This window comes from Cucumis sativus, chromosome 5 (genome assembly GCF_000004075.3).
Source record: "Cucumis sativus cultivar 9930 chromosome 5, Cucumber_9930_V3, whole genome shotgun sequence".
Classification (NCBI taxonomy): Eukaryota; Viridiplantae; Streptophyta; class Magnoliopsida; order Cucurbitales; family Cucurbitaceae; genus Cucumis; species Cucumis sativus.
This window is the reverse complement of record NC_026659.2, coordinates 25709477-25727430: the sequence shown is the minus strand read 5'-3', so window position 1 is coordinate 25727430 and position 17954 is coordinate 25709477. Positions and strand designations below refer to the sequence as shown.

General features: G+C 33.5%; 4 protein-coding genes across 4 annotated transcripts; all 4 read right to left on the bottom strand.

The window, feature by feature from the left end:
• Positions 1–742: 742 nt before the first annotated feature.
• LOC105435563 (la-related protein Larp4B) lies at positions 743–1820 on the bottom strand. The gene has a single exon (XM_011657319.2). The coding sequence runs from the start codon at positions 1604–1606 to the stop codon at positions 1022–1024; it is 585 nt and encodes a 194-aa protein (XP_011655621.2). The 5' UTR covers positions 1607–1820; the 3' UTR covers positions 743–1021.
• Positions 1821–3324: 1504 nt separating this feature from the next.
• Positions 3325–6941, bottom strand: LOC101216215 (pantothenate kinase 1). The gene is made up of 10 exons (XM_004135201.3): positions 6556–6941; positions 6251–6433; positions 5498–5544; positions 5308–5424; positions 5037–5156; positions 4841–4935; positions 4539–4632; positions 4252–4383; positions 4051–4163; positions 3325–3748 (listed from the first exon to the last, which is right to left on the bottom strand). The coding sequence occupies exons 1-10, from the start codon at positions 6638–6640 to the stop codon at positions 3541–3543; spliced, it is 1194 nt and encodes a 397-aa protein (XP_004135249.1). The 5' UTR covers positions 6641–6941; the 3' UTR covers positions 3325–3540.
• A 671-nt stretch (positions 6942–7612) lies between these two features.
• Positions 7613–9553, bottom strand: LOC101216937 (galactinol synthase 1). Its single transcript, XM_004135204.3, has 3 exons — positions 9153–9553; positions 8148–8606; positions 7613–8059 (listed from the first exon to the last, which is right to left on the bottom strand). The coding sequence occupies exons 1-3, from the start codon at positions 9462–9464 to the stop codon at positions 7832–7834; spliced, it is 999 nt and encodes a 332-aa protein (XP_004135252.1). The 5' UTR covers positions 9465–9553; the 3' UTR covers positions 7613–7831.
• A 4382-nt stretch (positions 9554–13935) lies between these two features.
• On the bottom strand, positions 13936–16953 carry LOC101217176 (ADP-ribosylation factor). The gene is given in 8 exon segments (XM_004135206.3): positions 13936–14270; positions 14624–14661; positions 14663–14705; positions 14794–14912; positions 15148–15267; positions 15396–15466; positions 16118–16278; positions 16802–16953. Coding segments are annotated over 7 exon segments (606 nt in total). The 5' UTR covers positions 16266–16278; positions 16802–16953; the 3' UTR covers positions 13936–14203.
• Between the last annotated feature and the right edge of the window lie 1001 nt (positions 16954–17954).

The window sequence follows — 17954 nt, the reverse complement described above, 5'->3', positions numbered from 1 at the left end:
TTTTAGTTTATTTTCTAAATTGTACTAAAAAATAAAATTGAATGTTATAAGTATAAAATAAAGATTAAAAGTGTAAATGTTGAGATCTAAGAACCAAATTGATATAAAAATTCAAATTTTAAGAGTGAAATTGTAACACTCTAATATTTGGGGAAAATCTAAGTACCGAAAAGGTTTTTTTTCCTTTCCAAATTTGTTGTTTTCTCTTCTTTCTAAAGCAAATACAATTACAAGATCAAATAGTGTTCTCTCATAAAAAAGTTATAATTATTTATCCAAACATAGGACATGGATAATAAAACCTCTACCTATCTCTCGAATAATATAACATTTGTTTTTGAAATCACTCAAAATTTCATATCATTAGACTGGAAAGACAACCAAAATCTCACGTTAGTTATATATATAAGAGAATGATCATGAGTATATAATATATAAGAGAATGATGATGAGTATATAAGTGAAGATAAATTATACGTAAGATCTTTTAATATGAAATAAAAAATTAAATTACAACGGTTTAAACAATGTTTAGAGTAAACGATAGCATTATTTGGTAGAGATACGGAGAGATATTGATCTCCTTCATCTGCCAAACGAAATCATAATGTATGTTTATGAAGAATAAAAAATGCTAATGAATCCACTTTAAATTGAGTTCTCCCACCTTCATTATTCGTAAGAATCATATTCTCTGTCTTTATTCCAACCCTCATTCTTTGGTTACTTTAAAACACAAAAGTACACAAAAAACCATCTGTTAATTTCGTTGCCGTAACCTTCAAGATAAAAGATTTCAACAAGTTTTGATTCCTAACTCGGAAATTCAACACCATTCATTGAATAACATCAAAGATTGATGATTGATGATTGAATATTGAACCTTGTCATCATTACTCATTAGATCAGAACAAACATCAAATTAAAATTTAAGAAAAGAAAAAAGAACACACTGCTATAACTCGATACGATGAAATTTGAGCATTTTGCATGTTTTTGCTATGTTGTTTTACAAATACCATCAAACATGATGATGCCCTGCAGCTTTGAAATTGAAATCTCCTTCATGATGGTCTGTATGTTTGATTTCACTTCTTGTTTCCCCTCCATTTTCAAAGGGTTTGAAGCTATTTCCATGGCCATTAGGCCCATTAAGCCCAATAGGTCCATTACCATTGCCTTTCCCTTTGCTTCCTCCATTTCCATTGCCAGTACTTCCATTGCCACCAGATGGGAATTTGCCTTTCCCACTTGGGTTTCTCAAATCAAATCCAAATTCAATGTCTCCTTCTTTATCAGGATGCAATTTAGGTTCTTTTCCTCTAGTGGGTCGAGCGCCGCTGTGGCTTTTCTCCGGCTTCGGCCTCTGATGGTTTTCAACTCGACGGTTACAGAGACGGCCAAGGAAACAAGCAAGAGCTGAAATGACAACAATAACGGCAAGAACTATAAAAACTGCCCCAAATGAGCCGTTGGAATGGTGAGGCGGAGGAACTTGGCTGCCGGCGGACGTGGCGGCAGTGTCGGGATAAACATAAGCCGGCTGTTGCTGCTGCTGCTGCTGCTGCTGCTGCTGCTGAGGTTGTTGTTGTTGAAGTTCCGACATGTGGGCTTAAGGTTTAGAAGAAATGAAGGAAGTGGAGGGATTGGATTGAATTGGATTGGGTAATGGTATTTAGTAATTTGAAATGGAAGTGGAAGTGGTGGTGCTTTGAGTGGAAGAGAAGGGAGAGATAAGGAATTTACTCAACAAAGAAGCAACAAGGTTGCATTGGGAAGAGGGTTATGTATAATGAATGAGATGAGATGAGATTCTAAGAGGGTTTTTTTTTTTTTTTTCTTTTAAAAAAAAGAAATTTTGTAATAAGAAAAGAAATGGGGTTTAAGAGAGAGTGAGAAAGAGGTCAAAAAGGGAGGAACTTTCTTTTGGTAAAGAGGTAGACAGCTAAAGAGATATTCTTTGGGGGAAATTCTTTAAATTTTGAGTTTTAATGAAAGATAAGGAATTGGTATTTTTATTATTGTTGGAGATTAAAAAAAATTAGGATATAGTTTAGAGCATTGTGAGAAAATTAACTATTTAAAGTACTTTTTAGACAACAATCACTTTGAATCATTATTCTTTGTCCAACATTATGGACATATATATATTTTTTAATTAACAAAAAATTTCTTGAAATCAAAGAACCAAACTATGTTATCTAATGGAATTTGAATTTGAATGTTATTTGAAAATGTTTAGTACTATAGTCATGTATATGTATATGAATAGTACTTTTGTTTATACTAACCTATGTTAGCATTATTTAAAAATGACGTGAGATTCAATACGTATTAAAACATTAATTAATAGAACAAATGAGAATGGAGAAAACTTGATTTCCTTTCCTTTGCTTTTGTCTTGTTTATCAAGTGAACAAAGCCACTCTTGTGTTTGCAGCTTTGGCGATCTCTGTTCTCAAGTTGCCTAAAAATGAGAAGGAACTATTAGGAATATTTTAAAGTTTCCCTCCAAACAGACCAATGATTGAAGGGGGGAGAAGAGCAAAAGAGACAAATGAAATGGAAGTGGTTTTGAAATGTGATTTGTTGTGTAGTGCAAAAGAAAGGGATGGGATTGTGGGGTTCAACATAGGGATTCGAGTAACAATTCTAATTTGCTACCATAAAGCATCATAATCCAAGCGGCTTAGGGGCGCTCCTCAATTTTTTTCTTTCTTCTTTTTCAAATCTTTGCTGCTTTCTCTTCATCCAAGAAGAGTATGTTTATAAAAGCTGCTCTGCTTCTTGCTTTTCCTTTTATGTCTTCGGATCATTACGACAATGATATGTTATTTTCCTTCCAAAAGTTCCCAAATTGTAGAATGTAGAAGACCAACTTTCTGATGGGAACACAAGATGTTGCCAGTTCTGTTGAGTCCTAAACGCAGCAGGCTTAATGTGGAGCATCTAACAAAATATGTCTACAAGGTAACGGTTATGAAACTGACAATCAAAATGTAAGCAGGAAGAAAATCGAAATAAGATTGTGGTTAACTAACAATATGTTAGCTACGTCCACGAAAAGGAAGAGAGTTGTTTTTTTCATTTGAGAGAAATATCAAAAGTACATATTGCAAAGCTGCCTCTAGGATCAAAGGGTTTAAAAGAAATATAGTTAATGCTTTCAAATCCTAAGGCCAAACTCGTGAATAATACCATTAGGTTTCAAGGCCACCGATCATTCAGAGTGCTAGTTAACATATTTGAGACATCCCATCAGTGACATATTCTAACATATTTTTAAGGAAGAGAAGCAAGAATAAATACTCTCGAATTTGTGGATTGATGGAATGAAAGCTTGTAGCATTAGTTTTTACGTATGGCTAAGCAGCTATAGAAAGTTTGTTTTATTTCATTCTATATCTCAATGTGACGTGTTGTAAAAGAGATTAAAGTTACAACCCATAAGATGGGCAATGAGAGCAAGACTACAACGTGGAGGGCGCCATACTTGGCACCAACAATGATAAAATTCAAGAAACGAAATGGACTCTAATCTTAATCTATATAGACACTACAATCTATGCTTGCATACTCACTGTCTTCCTCTTCTGTTGTTGTACCATCAGGCTCCGGCTTGTGTTTTTGGACTTGTTGCATTAATATCAAGTTATCGTGGCCCTGTTTGTTATAGTTCACAAAAGCACCTAAGGCCCCAAGAAATCCTTCGTGTCGCAAGAACATTGCTTGCGCATCGCCCTTCGACCTAAAAGGAAAAATGAAGTAATATTTAAGAGTAATTGCATTAGGTGGCATTTTTAGAGATAATAACTATGTGAATAGTAGCATTTATAAAGAATTGTAAATATAGCAAAATTTATCTGCGATAGAATCTATCTCTAATAGACTTCTACTAGAGATGTAGTCTATCATTGGTTGAAAACTAAATTTAAATTTTTTCATGTTTGTAAATTATTTTGAATGATTGGGTTTGATTAAAATAACATCAGTCAGTCTCAGTTATTTCCATGAGAATCCAAAAAAGAAAAAGTGGTGATATATTTTTACCAGTAATGAACGGCAACAGATATGGTGTCCATAGTATAAGATTGACCACGTATGAAAAATCCTCCAAAAAATATTCTCTTGAGTCCAAATCGAAGTGCAGTAAGATAGGCAAGCTGGGGAGAATTAAATTCACAACATCTTATATTTCCAAAGTTTCTACTTCATTTTGCAAGTAAATGAAGTCTTATCACAGTGACTTACCTGTCCAATGTTGTTTGAAATCATTCTAAGAAGGGACCGAGCAAGATCCTCAGTCCTGTAGTTCTCAAGCACCTTGTTTGTTGATATTGTCTTGCCAAAGCTAGAAGCAATGGCTGTGGATGAAAGACCCATCTGAATCATTAGAGGGCAGAAAAGAGTGAAGGGCTTGTAAGTTGTAGCTAAAAAGGACACGTCGCCTCGATAAATTAAAGACTATTCCCTAAATAGATGCACTAACATTGGTCATGGAAGAGGAATAAGCATGTGTTATCAGTAGAAATGAGTACCTTAGAATAATCTGTTCCACCATATATATCTCCAACAAGCATGTCTACCACTCTATTATTCCCTTGGTGACTCAATTCCAACAATTCGTCAAAACTGAGATTTTAGATTTGCGTTTAAAGCAAGAAAGTAAATCATTCATAAAAGTCTTGCTTAGTGCTTAAATTCTATAAACGAGGGATATAAATTTATATAAAGAACCAAAAAGCATAAACAGTAAAGAGATGAACTTTCTAAAAAAAGCTTTAAACCATATCCCAAAATAAACAATTAATTCTAATGATCAAGTGAATGAAAGTACTACCTGTTGCACTTTGTCAAAAGCTTACCCAAACCCCAGAATGTCCCGCCACCAAGGCTTGTTCCACTTACCCGCTCAAACTTTCCATTTCCATCCACCTACTAATTGCAATACAAATAATTTCAGGTTTAAGAAATGGCGAACTCATGAAAATGCTATGGTCAGGAAATTGAATAAGTAAACACCATTTTGACCATACCTTAATCATGCTGACTCCAGAGCCAATGTTGACAAGGAGGTAAGGATACAAATCATCTTGGTTAATCTGCACGAACTCCTTTTGACCACCTATGTAGGTAAATGCTTCTTGGTTGACTGCCTAAAACATAACATAAATAGGAACATGAAGTGTAATAGAATTGAAGTACAGTTCTAGCTTCAATTATCCGACTTCATGAGATTTATGAATGATGTCACATTATACAACATTTCAAGTATATAAACCAAAATAGATACATAGTCTAGCCAACCTTTAGGAGAAAATTTGCTCCAGCAACGAGGCAATCCATCTCATCTTCCTTGTCTAAACAAAAATCGAGCTTTTCTTTGAAGAGATCAGCAAATTTAAATGCTCCACCACCAGTGGCCTTCTCACCAAAAGTTACCACTCAATAAATTTGCACGCTTCAGAAGAACAAAACAACAAGGTAAAGTATGTACCTTTACAACAATTCTGTCATTGTCAAGATCCTTGGGGTGGTGGGAACCTGGATTAGTTTTCAGTTTTCAGCAGAGCAGCAGGGGAAGATATAGCAAAAAGGGACACAAAGACATTAACATGATGGCCGAAAGAAAAAAGGTAATGATTATTTTGGGGCATATTTAGTTCATTTCTCACTTTGCATGTTACCCCATTTTATAATTTTAGGCTACTAAATGAAGGAAAGGTTAAGGCCCCATTTGTTAACTATTTGATTTTTGAAAATGAAGTGTTTCCTCCCCACCACCAAAAGTTACCACTCAATTTCTTACAAGTTTTTAAAAACTAAAATTTTCAGTTTTCAATACTTGGTTTTGTTTTGAAAATATTGGTAAAAGGTAAATAACAAAACAAGAAATTTAGAAGTGGAATAAGTGTTTATAGATTAAATTTCTAAGAACTAAAAACAAAAAATAAAATGATTGCCAAACAGGACCTAAGCAATTCTACGAACAACTCTATTTAGCCATGATGTTCTTATACAAAACACTGATTAATCTTAGGCGAAAGGTAACCCTTTAATATGTCAAGGACATCTTCCCTTCCTAAGCCCGAATAGATTGGCATCTACATACAGAAAACTAAGCAGAGGAATTCTTTTTCCATTTCATATTTCTTATACGACCAGATCAGTCATACTAATTAAACAAGTTCAAATGAAAGAAAAAAAAATCAGACGCAAGTGTAAATGGCACAAAGGAAATCACTCATACCAAGTTGCTTGCGATTAATAAACGCTACACATTCATCAATTTTGCTTGTTTCAAACTTGGTAAAATGAAGCTTCCCTTGGATAATAGTACGGCTTCTTCCACCAGCTTTAACAGAACTCTGAACTTCATCATTTTTCAACAATTTCTTGTTCCCACAAAAATACACCAACTTAGCAAGAGTGCCTACAAGAAATGCCAAAATATTAAGATCAAAGAAAACCCAAAAAAAGGAAAGAAAGGGAGAGTACAATAAGATGATCCAATGTGGTAGAATCAGAAAACAGGATGAACTGAAAAAGAATTACCCCCAATATCCAATGCCAAATGAGATATTTGGCTGTCAGATTGTACGTCCGAATTAACTCCGTTTCCGTTTATTCCAAGATCCATCCTACCGAAAATCGTACGGCAGTTAGCTGGCTAGGTCTTTGTTGGCGAAGAAGTCGAGAGATCTAAAATTGAAGCGTGGTGAAACATTCAAAGCTAAAACCCTAAGGAACAACTCTTAGAAAATTTAAGAAGAGCCGATCGAGATAGCATCGGAGTTTGATCGGAAAGGCATTTCAATCAATATCAACGGTTGACTTTCCGGAGATAACGAACAAGATGAGTCCCACCGTTGTCCGGTGGTTAGATACGTCAGAAATTGGGCACTGAGAGTCTCAAATGATCCTTTTTCTACATTAACAAAAAATTAATTACACGTGAGTTTTTCATTTTTTTCTCCTAAACTTTCATATCCAATTAAGATTTGTTTGGTAAGAATTAAAGCTAAAACGAGTTTCTTAAACTAAATCCGATCTTTCCACGAACTTTAGAAGGTTTGATTCTAATCTCCACAGTTGTGTTATTCATAGAATCTTTTAAATAAAATTTGAAAGTAATTTTAAATTTTATTTTGAGTTAGTTTCAATACTCTAATTTATTTCCAAATAACTTATTTTTAAAAATACCCACTAATTTCAGTAGAAAGTAACTTAAAAATGGAAGTAAACTTGCCAATTTTAGCGATAGAAATAATTTCCACAAATTTATTAAGTTTGGTTAATACATGAATAAATCCCTCAAAACTCACTAATTTTATTAGCTTTAGGACCAATTTTTTTTCAAAATCAGTTTTATTCGATACATACAATTTTTTAAGAATTTTAAACAAAAATTAATTAGATAGTAGGTAAAAATTGTAACGATTTTTGGAGTTTTTAATAAATTCCATTTACGAGATAGTTTCATTTCAAAATTTTCAAATATAAAACGTAGGTGTGTATGCCATAAATTTACAATTACACTTAGGAAAAGAAAACTGACATTTAGAAGTTATATTAAATAAATTTACATTCGTAAAATTATAGAAACAATAAATATAAAAGAGAAGGTTACTTCTTATTTATTCACTCCTATATTCTCTTATCGTAGAATTATAATTGTTATGGTTTTTTTTTTCTTTCATCATTTTGGAATACAATAGGAGTCTTATGAGCTCTAAGATAAATGGGTATTGAAGTTTTGGTTCTTAGTTGATACGTTTATATTTCATAAAAGATTGGATATAAAATAAAAATAGTATGGTTTTGAATTTCATCAAGCAGCCGAAGGTGCAGGAACATAGGCAATATTGGGCTCAGTAATGGAGCCCAATATCGAGAATTTGGGCCGTGCTTGTACTTGGGCCTCATCGTCTTCCTTATCCACTTCCTTCAAATCGAGCGAAGTGTCGTTGTAAATGTCCCACCATTTTGACACCAACATTTTGATGTCGTCTCTTTCCATGTTTGCTTCTTGCCCTGTATACCTCCATGGTTTCGATCCCTGTTTTCATAAACAAATAAGAAAAAGGAAATTCAGGTGTGATTAAGAGGTAAAAAAATGAAAGGAAGTTAGAAAAAGAAAGGCTTACAGCAGCACAGTAATGAACAACTTTAACATTATGAACATCAGGAACATTCTCGGGATGGCGCCACAGCATAGCTAAAACCAAATTATACGTAGCAGAAATGGGCTTATAAACCTTCCCAAAGAACATGTTTAGGAAATCCTGCTCAGCAAACGGAGTCGGCGCCGTTACATGCAGAGTCTCCAGTAGCGACTTGTACGTTTCAAGACTCGGTTCGAACACGAACATTCCAGCATTGAAGTAGAGTGGTGGAGGGGAACCGGAGGCGGGTGGCCACTTGACTCGGTCTGGGCATTGCTGGCAGTAACCAATCTGGTACTGTGGGGAGTGGCTCCAAGTCTTCTCACAAAAGCAGTCCATTACGGCGTAGAAATGGCCATCTTCTTCCTCGAATAAATGGTCTATGTTTTGGTATACTTGAATGTCTCCATCTAAATATATCATCTTTTTGTACTCCACAAACTGCATTCCAATATATCAGCTTTTTTATTATGTGTGCCTTTTTGCCATTTACATCTATTTATCTAATCATAATTCATCCGGAGGTATAAGAAAATGGATGTTATGGGTAATACATACAAAAATATTGTTCTTTCTATGATTGAGAGTTTAGGGTCTATACTTTCACACTTTGGGATCGATCATTATTTGGTTATTGAACTTTGTGAATATGTGTTCAAGTATATTCAGATTTTTACTACGGTATTTAAGCTTTAATTTTAATTGTTATGTGTAACAATGATATTTTAAAAGTGAAACATTTATCTGCATGAACAATTATCTTTAAACGTCATTCAAATATTAGGATTCTCTAGGTTTCTATAACAGTGACCAACAATTTTACACTATCGAAAAATTTGAGAAAAAATTAAACGAGAAAAATATTTGAAAATTTTGTTTTATAATTATTAGAAAAGTATTCAAACTTTTAAATTTACGTCCAATAACTATTATTAATGAATTTTTATTAAGTTTATCAAATGATTAGGAATATTTGCATGCACTTACGTTCCAAATCCGAAGCTTGGAGTAGTTGATCACATAATACGCCATGGCGAATTGGATTTGGTTTTTAGGAGGATAAATAGGTTCGATTTCTCGAATAATGCAACCTTGAGCCTTCAAAATTTTCCGATGTTCCATCGGAACGTCCGGCAGCACTGCCACCACAAGAGGGTATGCAGTGGCCACCTTCCGCAACCCTTTGGCCAAGCCGACCACCCCTTTTATGTAGTCTCCATTTCCAGCCAAGAACGTCACATACGCCCTCTCCGAACTTGCAGCAGTGGTTAGGATATTCTCAGGAAGTTCAAGAGCCATTTTTGAAGTCCTGAAGAAGCGAGGGAAAGAAGGTTAATATTTGTTATTGGTTGTGTTTGTTTGTTGGGTGTTGAAATCGGAGAGAGATTTGAGGTTGGTTTATATAATGTAAGGGGGGAAATGCAAATGCAAATGCGAGTGAAATGAAACTGAAATGAAGAGCTTTGGTCGTTTTCTGATAATTGATGATTATGAAGATGATTGGTTAATGGTAAAGGAAGGTGAAGAAGATTCCACAAACTATGAATTTTTGGCCATTTCCTATATTTTCTGTTTTCATCGTCTAATTATCATGTGGAAAAAAAAATATCATGTAATTATTTAATATAGTAAAACACATCAAATGAAAAGTCATTCTATTTTTTCAAAGGTGGGTCGAAACTATTACTTTGAAACTATTTTAGTTGATTGCTTTCAAAGATTTAACATAATACCTACCTCGAATGTTCACTCGTGGAAAAAGGTTGGAATCAAGTGAAAATGGAGATATAAAGAATGTTTCATAATTTGAAAAAGGGTCGATGTTTTTTGAGAAAAGAGAGGAAGAGTGAGATGTGATCTTTTATATATGTGTGTGTATGTATAGAACCCACCACCCATCCGAGGATACTAGCAACAATAGCGAAAAGACTTAACGACCTCTTTAACCACTTGTAAGTCGTTTCTTAATGTGGAACGGGCTATGAACTTAAGGGGATGTTTAGAGGAGGGAAACGAAAGAAAAGAAAAGGAAAGGACTAGATCATTTCCATGTTTAGGAAAGGAATAACGGGGAAAAGAAATAGATATAAATTCTTTCACACATAACACATCAATTAATTTTTTGACACAGAAAGCTTGCGTACAAAACGTTCAAAATTGACACTGTATTTAGAAAAATTAATGAAACATGTTTTTCGATAAAAATTTCAAATTTTGGTAAATTTAAAATACGAATATTTGTGTTGTACAAATTAAAAAATAATAATTTTATTTTATCATAATCTTCTCACCCCAAACAACCATTACTATAAATTCACCATAATCCTTCCATTTATTATTCCTCCTCCTAAATATGAATTATCCTAATCCTCTTTTTATTATAATCATTTCTCCCTTATCTCTTTCATTCCCCGGACCAGCCATTCCAACTATCTCTAACCATAAAGAAGTGTTTTACACAGACATGTGATAACTGTCTATTGACTATTTAAGATGAAATATTTCAACAAATTTTTTATTAATGTTGATCGATCATGTACTATAATATAATAATTGCTTCAACTTAAGAACATTTTATTAAGAAGAGATTTATTGTTTGTTTATGGTTAAAAATGCTTCCCTGAGTTGAGTGTAGGGCACAATTCATTCTTCTTCTTTTTTTGTTGTGATATGCCATTATTTTCCTTGAACCTTTCGTATAAAAGAAAATGAGAGTAGCTAGCTTTATTGTTGAGATACGTCAAAGTTACGTTGTATTTGATACTTTGAATGATCAAACATAGAGTCTAACAGTTAGGACCTCAATGCATAAAAAATTTATAGTCTCGATTTGTCCCGTAACACCATGCGAGTCATGGTCCAAGGAAAAAGTATCTTCCGGGAGCTCCAGAGCAACACCTTTGAAACCTAAATTATATTAAATTATTGTTTAATTATATTTTCATTCGAACCTGTTCAATTTAAAGTTTAAAACACAAAATTCTATTGACCCTATTTCCATGTTATATTTGTATTACATAAACTATGTTCTCCTTAAGATTAAAAGAAATTGTTTCTTTACCTACCGGTGATTGTAAGCTTTAAACCTAGCACATTATTGTTGATAATGAACAACGTAAATTTAAATGTCGATTTTTGTTTATTTCATTACTTCTAATTTGTGGGTCTTAAAAACGGTGGAAATTAAGAAATGAAAAGGGAAAAAGAAAGAAAAAAGGGGAAGGGAAAGAATATGGGGCATTGGGTTGAATTGAAATGTTGTAGAAGAAACAACACTTGAAGGCAATGGCAATGAAGTTGATTTGTTCAATGCCATTAATGTCAATCACAATTATATGGAGAAGATTCTTAATATGCTTTGATTGAGATCCATTCTCTTCAAAATATCATCCATGATAATGAACCATGATTTAATATATTACTACTTCAATTTCTATCTAACATTAACATTAAACACACTCCCTTTCTAAATAGATATGTATAAAAATTCATTACTAGATTAATTCTTAAAAATGATATGATTAATAAAAAATATTTGGGTCGATCAACCCTTATTTCATTCAGTTAAAAAAATTTAAAGTTGATTACTATTGTTATTCTTTTGGGTATGTATGGATAGAAAAAGTACCCAAGTATCGTTACATCACCTGTTAACTTTTGTTAAATATATTATCATCCATAGAGTTTGGAGAGACTTATTCAACCTTTTGAAGAGTCAATATCAAAGTTTCCAAAAAATAAAAGTACAACTTTTCTATGTATATACTTTTCTTCCCACGTTTGTACCTATAGAAACAGTTACTTAGCTTTCAACATTTTTTTTCATACGGTAACTTAAGTATTGAAGTGCATGTAGCTCAAAACTAATCAATACAAATTCTTTTATAGGTTAGTTCACTTGCATGTTCGACGACTCTAAACAAGCTTAGATTAACCATTTAAAATGTAAATTTAAATGTCTTTTTTTAACATAGGATTGGGGAAAATGAGGCTTTGAATTAATGTAAAAGATTATAGTATAATGTTAATTAAAATATTGACTCCATGCCAAATAGAGTTTGTAGTCATGTGGCATCATTATCAAGAGCATTTCTTTCACTTGATAAATGATGGCTTGGAGAGAGGGGACAAGAGGGGAGCCCATCATATTGAGAAAACAAGTTCTTCAAAACTTTTCGACTTTGAAAAATTAAGAGATGTGTAATGACATAATTGGACGTAGTTATTTTAAAATGGTTGAAGTCACTCGAAAATTTCTTTTAATAATTCAAGATCAATTTGAACAGTATCACAAGTATATTTAAAAGTCTCAAGATTAAATATTAAATATGTTTGAAAGGAATAAAAGTGTGATTCGAAATGATTTTATTTATTTTAGAATCATTCTTGGACATGTTATGTGTAACTTATGTTTTATTTATTCACTTTTTTTTTCTCAAAGAAGAGATACGTAAAGAAAATAGATTTTGATGAGTCGTTATAATTGCTAACGTAATACAAGTTGCAAGTTGATACTAACGAGAACGACTGAGACTGTCCATAATGTGGACAATCCTGCCCTCACGCCCATGGGAGGTTTCAATTTTCAAGCGTGGGGCAGTCTTGCATAAGCTCGAGAGAAAGGCTGTTGGGTGTGTTCTTTCCAATGGTTAGAAGGGAAGTGAGTGTGTAGGATTGGTTTGGCAAATTGGGATAGGGTCAAAACATCTTAGTCCACAAGAAAAACCATGGAAATAAAATGGCAGCCAGGAACTGGGATGCCCTATATATTCTTTTATGCCAATGGAATTTGGGTTTAGAGAGTAATAAAATTGGCATCTCGATTCATAAATCATAGCCATATCTTTCCAAGGCCAGCTTGATTTTCGTTTTGGTTTCGCAATCAAGAAAAAGATATAACAGGTCGGTCCATGCCTATTCCTATGCCCACGCTCATGCCCATAACCATGCGGATCCAACTAGAGATTCCCATTGTCTCTATTTTTAAACCTCTAAGATTCTCTTTTCTATTTAATATAGGTTTGAAAGTGATCATGGTATAACTAAAATTATTCTTTGAAATATATGGAAAATATTTCTCTAATCATTTAAAATTATTTTTTATGGTGTGAACAAGACTTAGGAGTGCAGAGTAAAATATTAGATTCACTTTGAAAAACATCTTTTTTGTTTTTACTTTTTGAAAATTGTGCCTATGAAAAGAAAATTCATCTCTAAATTTCTTGATTTTTTGCTTGGCTAAACAATAGTTTTATTGCGAAAAAAAATAATTTTAGAAACACTCTTGCTTTTTAAATATAACTTGAAAATTCAATTCTTTCAAGTAGTTCCCAAATGGGTATACTTTTTAGAATTACTTCAAACATGGCAAAAAGTTATTAAAAAACTATGCATTCAAAATCAATTCCATGCTCCAATGCTCTCTCACTGTTAGTGTAGAACACTTGTTAGAATTACTTCAAACACGAAACTGACAAGTGATTTCAAAATCGTAAACATACCACAGACATCAGGAGTATATAACTTTGTATAAAACTATTGAATTGGGTTAGAAAAACTCTTACGATGAGAATTTTTGATACTGAGTGAACCTTAAAGGAAAACATGTCAGACATTATATATTGACAACATTTCAAAATTGCGTGGGCTAATCGATGCTTAGATCCATCTAATCATATCATCTTAAACTGGAAAAGCTTCATTGAGATTGAAAAAAAAATGACTTAATTAAGCGGCATCATCATTTGTTACTACCATTCATGCAACGAAATAGAGACAGTAGCAACAAAAGAATTGGTTATGAGACAAATCCAACATGGAATGATACATCAACTAGTTTGAGCTAGAAATCGAAAAGAAAAGAACAGCGAGTAAAAGCCCTGAAAAAGAGCCCAAAACACATAAACCAAGGCTAACCATTCTGATATTACAGTATAATGACAAATAGTTTGCTAAAAGCTCCCGTAAACAGAAAAAGGAAAAAGGAAAAAGGAAAAAAAAAACCATAACCTCTTTTATAAAGTGCCCCTTGAAAAAAATTAGATAATATTCACCCTGCATCCAGAACTGCGAGTCTCAGAAGCAAACTGTTGGATATCCTTATGCCTGCATACAATAGAAGCATATGCATAGAGATGTAAATAGGCTCAAGAGGATGTCAGTAAATAGAAAAAGAGTTGTAATGTTATCTTTATTTTTACCCAGAAACGGGAAGAGTTGGCAAAAAACCAAAATTTCACATCTAAATGATGATTTACCATTTTTTTTGTGAGTGTTCAGGTCATTTTATGTACACCTAATGGAACCTACAATCTTTGGTCAACCCATGAGAATCAAACCCATGACTTTTTAGGTTTTATTGATAAGGGCATGTCCCCGTTAGGTCAACCCATGATGGTTATGTTGTGCACCCTTGATATAAAGTTGGGTAAAATGGAGAAATGTGTTCGTGTATTTACCTTGTTAGCAATGTTGTTGGAGAGCCAATCCAACCCCTCATAAAGACCCTCTCCGGAGGTGGCGCAAGTGCTCTGGATGTACCTGAAGAGATTCATGACGTTTGAGTTTGAGTAAGGCAAGAAAACAGAAGGAAAATTTAACATTTAGAATAAGGATAACAAAAGCCTACCAGTGACGCTGGCGGAGAGAGTGGAGACCAAGCTTGTCGGTGATCTCAGCAGCATTCATTGCATTAGGAAGATCTTGTTTGTTAGCAAACACAAGCAGAACTGCATCTCGCAGCTCATCCTGGGATGACAAGAGTTATTATTAGAATCTGATACACTACTAATACCAGATTTATTACAAAGACATGCATTTATATTTGGTCTGATTCGATAACACGAACAAGGTTGGTGTTTCAAAATTGTAAACAGTATCCCAAAGTAAAAGAAAAAAGGAAAAATGAAAAGTGATACAGCAAGCTTCATGATGATTTCTAACATACGCTCATCAAACCTAGTAGTAGGTTAGTGTGTAATACCTCATTCAACATCCTATGCAACTCATCCCTGGCCTCAACAACTCGATCTCTGTCATTGCTATCAACAACAAATATGAGACCCTGTGTGTTCTGGAAGTAATGCCTCCACAAGGGACGAATCTGTTGGACAACGAATTAATTAGATACTACATAAATGAAATATTTAGAAATAATGAACAAATAACCTGCACTGTAGCAGGATAAATTTTAATCAACTCAAGACTGAAGAACAATCAATAAGTTCAAACCTTGTCTTGACCCCCAACATCCCAAACTGTGAAGCTGATGTTTTTGTACTCTACAGTTTCAACATTAAACCCTGCAAGTAAACGACATAGGCTAAATTATGGTCTTCCCTGAAACAAGTGCTACAGAGTAGATTGTGCCAAGAGACGTTTCAGTATTTCATCAGTCAGTGAGACAATCAGCTAATTAACTATGTTGTGGACTGTTTTTCTTTTTTTATAGACAAAATCAACTGGATAATATGCAGGCAATTCAATATTCCACGTCATAAACTTAATAAACAACCAAGTGCTTAAGCAGAAGTAAATTGTAAAACCAACATGAAGAAGAATGCGTGAAACCATGGTACAGTCAAATATACCAGTGACGAGAGACATTTGCTTGTTCCTTCCTCCTTACTTCTGCATAAGCTACATATTCATTTTACAAAAACATTTATCCAGAAGAAGAAATGTTACAAGTTCACTGTCTAATGTGTTTGACAAACAACGAGTGTAGTACATTAATGAGCAGAAGAAAACTATGAACTCAGCATGAAGGGTTTCTTAATGTCATGATGGAATCCTAATAATACAAGACATATAATACAGAAATAAGAGATGTCAGCAAGCTTTCCTTATCAAATAACAGGTTATACATGGATCTATCTATCTACATATATACACAGACACATAGATCAAAGACAGATCATCCACTAACTACATTTGTGGAAAGAGAAACTCACCAATGGTGGGGATTGTTGTGACGATCTCACCAAGCTTGAGCTTGTAGAGAATAGTTGTCTTACCAGCCGCATCAAGACCAACCATCAGAATTCGCATTTCCTTCTTGGCAAAAAGCCGACTGAAAAGCTTTGTGAACGTGAGCCCCATTCTCTGTCACAGCCTACGTGAATCAAAAGATGAGATCGATAAACACATCGACAACGATCGAGAGAAGATAACAACGGAGAAAATGAAAATCAAGAAAATACTACACGTAGAAATCCAGTTCCAAACAATAATGTGCAACACGAAAAAAAAAAAATGCAGCTAAGGATCTTCACTATAACAAAATCACATCTCTCACGCTCTCTCTGAGAGATCTGAAGGTAAATCACATCGCAACTTCAGATCGCCTTAAGACAAGGAAATTGACCGCATATTAAGCTCATCCAAGAAATCCATGCATCGAATTGAAGAATAAACCACAAAAAACCGCCATAAAAAAAGCAGATCGGAACAAGAAATGTCAATACCAATCAAACAAACGCCTAATTCGAATTACAAAACAAAGCACATACGTTATAGATTGAAAAAAAAAAAAAACACAAGGGCCATCAGAAATTGAAGAATCTCAATATCAGAAAGACTATAGAATCACACGGAGAAAGGAAAAAGGAGAAGGAATTTCGGGAAGAGAACAATACCTTGAACAAGCACCGCCGAGAATCTACGACAGACAGAAAAGAGAGACGGTGGGAAGAAGAAATTTCTACCGGGGGCCCTGTATATATAAACCGAAAGGGGAGGGCAAGTTGAAGTACGAAACTACCCTTTCGAGACACCGTGGGGGAGCCGATTAAGTTCCAATCATGATCGAACACGTCATAGGTCTCAGAATTCGAAGATTGGCGTCATTCGACTTTTCGCTCAAAATTGAAAATTAATATTATTTACCGCGTTGATTTTCTAGCCAATAAATGGTCGCCACGTGGTGATGCATGTTGCGTGGAATTGAATGTTATGGCCCTCTGGTCGTTGGTTATTCAAATTTGAAGTCTTCAAATTAAAAGCAGACGTTAAATTAATTTAAATCTTATAAGACCTGAATTAATTTATTCCTTTTTCAATATATATATATGTTATAATGTCAAATTATACAAAATATCCAAGATTCAATTCTAACTTTTTAATTTTATTATTATGGAAGTAATCTCAAACAAATATAACATAACTTAATCTTGATGCAAACATCTATTTTTATTTTCAAAATTAAAATACAATATTTTCTCTAACCTTCCTAATTAAGCAAAATAGATGATAAACAAATATTATCAACTCAACCATCTTCATAAAAAAAAATGGTAAAACAATCTCAGCCTAGTGATTGAATGGTCCAATGGATATAAATTGTGACAAACATGATTGGTTTGTTGTGTGCATCTTTGCAATACAACACCCTTAGCAAGAAATTGTCTTCTAGCTATTTTTATGTTGCATGGAAATTTCAGGTTAATTTTTATAAATATAACTAAATATTTATAGTATGTTTCACAAAATAAAAAATAAAAAAAGTCTTAACAATTTTTTAAAAATATTTGAGAGTTGTCATTTTTTTTTTTCAAACTTTTATTTGGTAAAAAATTATTTGTTTATATTTAGATATGATAGGCTATCAGTCAATTCATCACACCCATTTTTTTAACTCTCCGTGGGGGAGTGTAAGCTTTTTTTTTTTTTTTTTTTTTTTCGTTTTTCGATTGATTTGTTATATTTTTTTAAAGAACCCTAAAATTTCTACTGAATTAATTATTTTCATAAACAAAACTCATTTAAACCTGTATGCAATTTAAAAATAAT

Bases quoted from the DNA above. Each gene is read 5' to 3' on its own strand.
- LOC105435563 (XM_011657319.2), bottom strand. From the start codon at position 1,606: ATGTCGGAACTTCAACAACAACAACCTCAGCAGCAGCAGCAGCAGCAG.
- LOC101216215 (XM_004135201.3), bottom strand. From the start codon at position 6,640: ATGGATCTTGGAATAAACGGAAACGGAGTTAATTCGGACGTACAATCT. The intron at 4,633-4,840 runs GTAGTACTTTCA...CTAAAATCTCAG, and splicing joins CTTTTGACAAAGTGCAACAG to TTTTGACGAATTGTTGGAAT. The intron at 3,749-4,050 runs GTAAAAATATAT...TTTTCCTTTTAG, and splicing joins TCTGTTGCCGTTCATTACTG to GTCGAAGGGCGATGCGCAAG.
- LOC101216937 (XM_004135204.3), bottom strand. From the start codon at position 9,464: ATGGCTCTTGAACTTCCTGAGAATATCCTAACCACTGCTGCAAGTTCG. The intron at 8,607-9,152 runs GTAAGTGCATGC...ATTGGAATGCAG, and splicing joins CCAAGCTTCGGATTTGGAAC to TTTGTGGAGTACAAAAAGAT. The intron at 8,060-8,147 runs GTAAGCCTTTCT...TTATGAAAACAG, and splicing joins TTGTTCATTACTGTGCTGCT to GGATCGAAACCATGGAGGTA.